Source organism: Raphanus sativus, unplaced genomic scaffold, assembly GCF_000801105.2.
Source record: "Raphanus sativus cultivar WK10039 unplaced genomic scaffold, ASM80110v3 Scaffold1978, whole genome shotgun sequence".
NCBI classification, from domain to species: Eukaryota; Viridiplantae; Streptophyta; class Magnoliopsida; order Brassicales; family Brassicaceae; genus Raphanus; species Raphanus sativus.
The window spans coordinates 10,040-15,328 of record NW_026617287.1 but is presented as its reverse complement, the minus strand read 5'-3'; the positions used below and the strand labels follow the sequence as shown (position 1 = coordinate 15,328).

General features: G+C 31.1%; 1 protein-coding gene across 1 annotated transcript; it reads left to right on the top strand.

Moving 5' to 3' along the window:
• The first annotated feature begins 3,812 nt into the window (after window positions 1-3,812).
• On the top strand, window positions 3,813-4,175 carry LOC108838868 (uncharacterized). Its single transcript, XM_018611736.1, has one exon. The coding sequence runs from the start codon at window positions 3,813-3,815 to the stop codon at window positions 4,173-4,175; it is 363 nt and encodes a 120-aa protein (XP_018467238.1).
• The last annotated feature ends 1,114 nt before the right edge of the window (window positions 4,176-5,289 follow it).

Genomic DNA, 5,289 nt, shown 5'->3' with positions numbered 1-5,289 from the left:
CAACCAGTGAAGCCTCTCTACACAAGGCCACAAGCCAATGAAAGCAGAATATTTGTATGATATGATCGACAAATTGATTTCTGGATAGCAAGTAGGCTATATATACAATTAAGAACTTAGTTGACAGGAACAAGGAAAAACAATATGTTTAGCAAAAAAAAAAAACAATTTGTGCATATTCTACCACCATCCCACGTCTCAGCTTCTCTCACTTCAGCATTGTGAACGAGTTTCAACCATTAATTGATGAAACACTATACAATAGCCAAAGAGAGAGACGTTGAGATATAGGATGTGGTAAGAGGATCTGTTGACAATCGAAGAATTATAGGCGTAGAGATTGAGTGACTAGAAAAAAATGAGCGACTATATAAAGAGAGAGAAGATGGCTTTAAAAAATAAGATTTTAACCCTATTTTTAGAAAATCACATTTTAGGGCTGAAAACATTGTAACCAAAGATTTTATTATCTTAATTAGAAGATATTCTCATCTTATTCAGTAGAATACAACAATCTTATCACATTATAGGTTGAAACATTGTAACCAAATATTTTCTTATCTTAATTAGAAGATTTTCCGATCTACGTGCTTGAGAATAACATCTCTATAGACCAGAATTACTACATGGAGAATCATATTAGCAAGGTGATCAGTTGGAAGTGGAGGATCTATCTATAAGTTAATTAAATTATCTACTTCTTCGAATGTGTGAGCCAGTCTTAAAGAATGACAGAAAGGAACTGCTCTATGGAAGTCACATGTACGTGGTCAACATCAGCCACTACTCCTTCAAACAGCTAAGCTGTTGGTTGCAAAGGTTTGACAGGTGTTTTGCGCTTGCTTTCGTATGTATTTGTTCATACTCTTTTTCAAGAACATAGGATCTTGCAAGTTCTACTGGACTTTATCGAGAAGTGTTTGTCTTTTCACCAGTAATTGATTCTGATCCAACTTTTTTTTGTGCAATTTATTATTGGTCTTGGCAGTCGAGATTGTCCAATATTTTATCGGAGAATGAAAGCACATAAGTACATGGCCTCAGCAGTGTGACAAAAAAGGGACATGGCCACAGCCAAGCAATAACTCGACTTTGAAGCTTCTAAGTTGTTTTGTTGTTTCGACTACTGGTTTCTTTTGCTATTGAAGTTTCATTTAAAATTGAACGGTAGGTCGGGTTTGCGAGATATGTAGTAGTTTTACTAAGCACCATCAGCCGGTTACAATTTCATAAAATATACATCGGCCATATACAAGATTCAGCTTAGACAAATGAATATTGGTTGAAAACTCCCAAAATTTAAAATGTTAATATAAATTAGGAAAATTGATTGCTATCTAAGTAAATTATTGACTATTAACTCGTGTTTTATTAAAATTCTTGATAAATTATCTATAATTCTTAAAACCTCTGGAGCTGCTCTATAAAAACTCGTGTTCCTATTAGCAAAATACATATTGGTAATTGAATAAAGCTTGTCTACGTACGTACAATTGCTACGTTTTTGGAGTAAATAATAAAGGGATCCACTACGGAATATCAAACAAGAAGGGAATGTGCAGATTCGACCCATATCATTGCAGATTAAGAACTTAGTCGAGAGAACGAACAAAAACAATACATGCATATTCTACAACCATCCCACGTCTATCTTTCGCTAGCTTCAGATTGGACACAAGTTTCAACCACTAATTGATGAAACACTACACAATATCTGAAGCGAGAAAAAGAAAGATATGGCATGTGGTAAGATGATCTGTCTCACGAGAGACAATTGAAGTATTCTAGTTAGGTGTAGATAGATTGAGAGACTAAAGAAAATTGATCAACTATATAAAGAGATAGAAGAAGGCTTTGTAATATATATTTTGAACTCTACTTTGTATGATTTGAAAACAGGTAATTAAGTTTAGGATAAAAGTACAAAGACGTTTCTTTAGCTTCTTTCCTTTCAATATAAATAGAAAAATGATTGTACAATATGTTCATCAATCAAATTACGAACTCGATAAAGAATCATATATTTGAAGAAATATTTCTTCTTTTTCCCTTATCTCATAATGTCTATTAAACATGTCTGGTTCCTAATGGTGGTTGTGTGTGTTGTAGTCTCTGCCAATGCTCAACTACCCCCAGTTTCCCCTTTTCCACTTCCATTCCAACCAAGTCCCGGTATTCCAGGATTACCTGATGTAGCAAAATGTTGGTCTTCAGTGATAAATGCTCCAGGATGCAATATACAGATTTATACATCCATACTCACAGGAAAATTCGGACATATAGACCCCGCTTGTTGCAAAGCATTCTTGGAAGCCGAAGCCAATTGCTTGCCGAAAATTCCAATATATCCACTTTTTCCTCTCAAAGAACAATTTTCAAGAGTTGGTAGTGCAGCTCCTCCTACCACAAAATAGATTTTACATTAATAGAAGTATCTATGTCGTTTTTATTTCACAACTTATTTTGATATTTTAGCTAAATTCTACGGTGTAACACTCCAAACATATGATTCTATAAAAAGCATTTTAGAAGTAATAAAATTTCCCAAATTTCCTTTTAAATTAACCATGTGGTTCATGCCTCTGAAAATTCAAAACTAATCTTAATTACTAAACATACTTAAATTAAACTACAAAAATAAAACAATACTATTTAATATATGGGAAAGTACATGGGTTGCATCTAAAAAGTAAATATAAATAACAAAAAAGAGAGGATCATTTTCATATTCAGGTTTAATTTTACAACAATTTGAGGGAAATCAATTCATCATTTTCCTTAAAGCTAAATAATATTCCATTATTTTGTCTTTTTTGTTTCATAAATTTTTTTTTTTGGTTTTTAAGGTAACCTTATTACTTGTGTACCAGTTTAACTTATATTAATTAAGATAAATACTATATATATTAGTTTCCTTTTGTATAATATATATCAAAACGTGATTGTTTTTGGTGTCGTAGTTTGAGTATAAAATAGGCGAAAATTCCAAAACCAAAATATTTGTGAAACATAGTGAAACATATCCTCTATAACGTTTTAATTGTGAACACTCAAGACTTGTCTTGGAATATGTGTATCTCTATGTTGACTTGTGCATTTACTATCTAAATCAGAGGAAGCAAATAGTTATATAGAATAATATTTGATTTCGCTATATGTGTTTTAGTAGATAATTTGTTCCTAAATAATGTTTTTTTCCTTTTAAAGGATTCGCCACCTAAAGGAGCCAATGTAGTTAGCCTGTTTAAATGGTTATTTTCTAGAAAATTATACTCAAAACCATATTACTAAATGTTGTATTATCATGTTCACTCTCCTCAAAAATTTATTTATTTTGATAATTGAAAAATCTCCTCAAAAATTAATTTATTTTGATAATTGAAAAATAGTTTAGAGTTTAAGAATATAGAGAGGCAAAATACCATCAAGACTCTAGAAATTAGTATACTACCCCTGGCTTCAAGAGAGAGCGAGAAAGATAGTTATTTGGCTTAGACAGGAGATGATTTGAAACAATAGTATTCAGGCAAAACAAAACTGTATACTTTAGACTAATCTTATCATTTTTTTTCATGACTTAAAGTCCACCAGTTATATGTTATCAATAATGTTACTCTCATCGGTTTCTGCTTTGTATTATTTGAAAACAGGTAATTAAATTTCACATAAAAGCACAAAGACGTTTCTTTAGATTCTTTCCTTTCAATATAAATAGACCAAAGGATTATACAATATGTTCATCAATGAAAATACAAACTCGATAAAAACTAATATATTTGAAGAAATATTTCTTCTTTTTCCCTTATCTCATAATGTCTATTAAACATGTCTGGTTCCTAATGGTGGTTGTGGGTTTTGTAGTCTCTGCCAATGCTCAACTACCCCAGTTTCCCATCCCATTTCCTTTTCCACTCCCATTCCAACCAAGTCCCGGTATTCCAGGATTACCTGATGTAGCAAAATGTTGGTCTTCAGTGATGAATGTTCCAGGATGCATTATAGAGATTTATACATCCTTAGTCACAGGAAAATTCGGACATATAGGCCCCGCTTGTTGCAAAGCATTCTTGGAAGCCGAAGCCAATTGCTTGCCGAAAGTTCCTATATATTCACTTTTTCCTCTCAAAGAACAATGTTCAAGAGTTGGTAGCGCAGCTCCTCCTACAACAAAATAGATTTTACATTAATAGAAGTAATAGCTAAGTCGTTTTTATTTCACAACTTATTTTCATATTATAGCTAAATTTTACGGTGTTACACTCCAAACATATGATTCTATAAAAAGCATTTTAGAAGTAATAAGTTTTCCAAGTTTCCTTTTAAATTAACCATGTGGTTCATGCCTCTGAAAATTCAAAAATAATCTTAATTACAAAACATACTTAAATTGAACTACAAAATAAAACAATACTATTTAATATATGGGAAAGTACATGGGTTGCATCTAAAAACTAAATATAAATAACAACAAAGGGGATGATCCTTTTCATATTCAGGTCTAATTTTACAACAATTTGAGGGAAATCAATTCATCATTTTCCCTAAAGATAAATAATATTCTTTATTTTGTCTTTTTTTTGTTTCATAAAAATATATATATATTTTTTTTTGTTTTCAAGGTAACCTTATTACTTATGTACCCATTTAACTCATATTAATCAACATAACTACTATATATATTTCTTTCCTTTTGTATACTATAAAATAGGTGAGAATTCTAAAACCACAATCTTTGTGAAAATAGTGAAACTTATACACTATAAGGTTTCACTTGTGAACACTCAAGACTTGTCTTGGAACATGTGTATCTCTATGTTGGCTTGTGCATTTACTATCTAAATCAGAGGAAGCATATAGTTATATTGAAAAATATTTCATTTTGCTATATGTGTTTTAATAACTAAATTGTTTCTAAATAATGTTTTTTTTCCTTTTAAAGAATTGACCACCTAAAGGAGCCAATGTAGTTAGCCTGTTTAAATGGTTATTTTCTACAAAATTATACTCAAAACCATATTATTAAATGTTTTATTATCATGATCTCTCTCCTCAAAAAATAATTTATTTTGATAATTGAAAAATAGATTAGAGTTTAAGCATATAGAGAGCCAAAATACCATCAAGACTCTATAAATTGGTAGATTACCCCTGGCTTCAAGAGAGAGGGAGAAAGGTAGCTATTTAGCTTAGACGGGAGATTATTTGAAACAATTGTATTGAAGCAAAACAAAACTGTATACTTTAGACTTATCTTATCAGTTTTTTTCATGACTTAAGAGTCCACCAGTT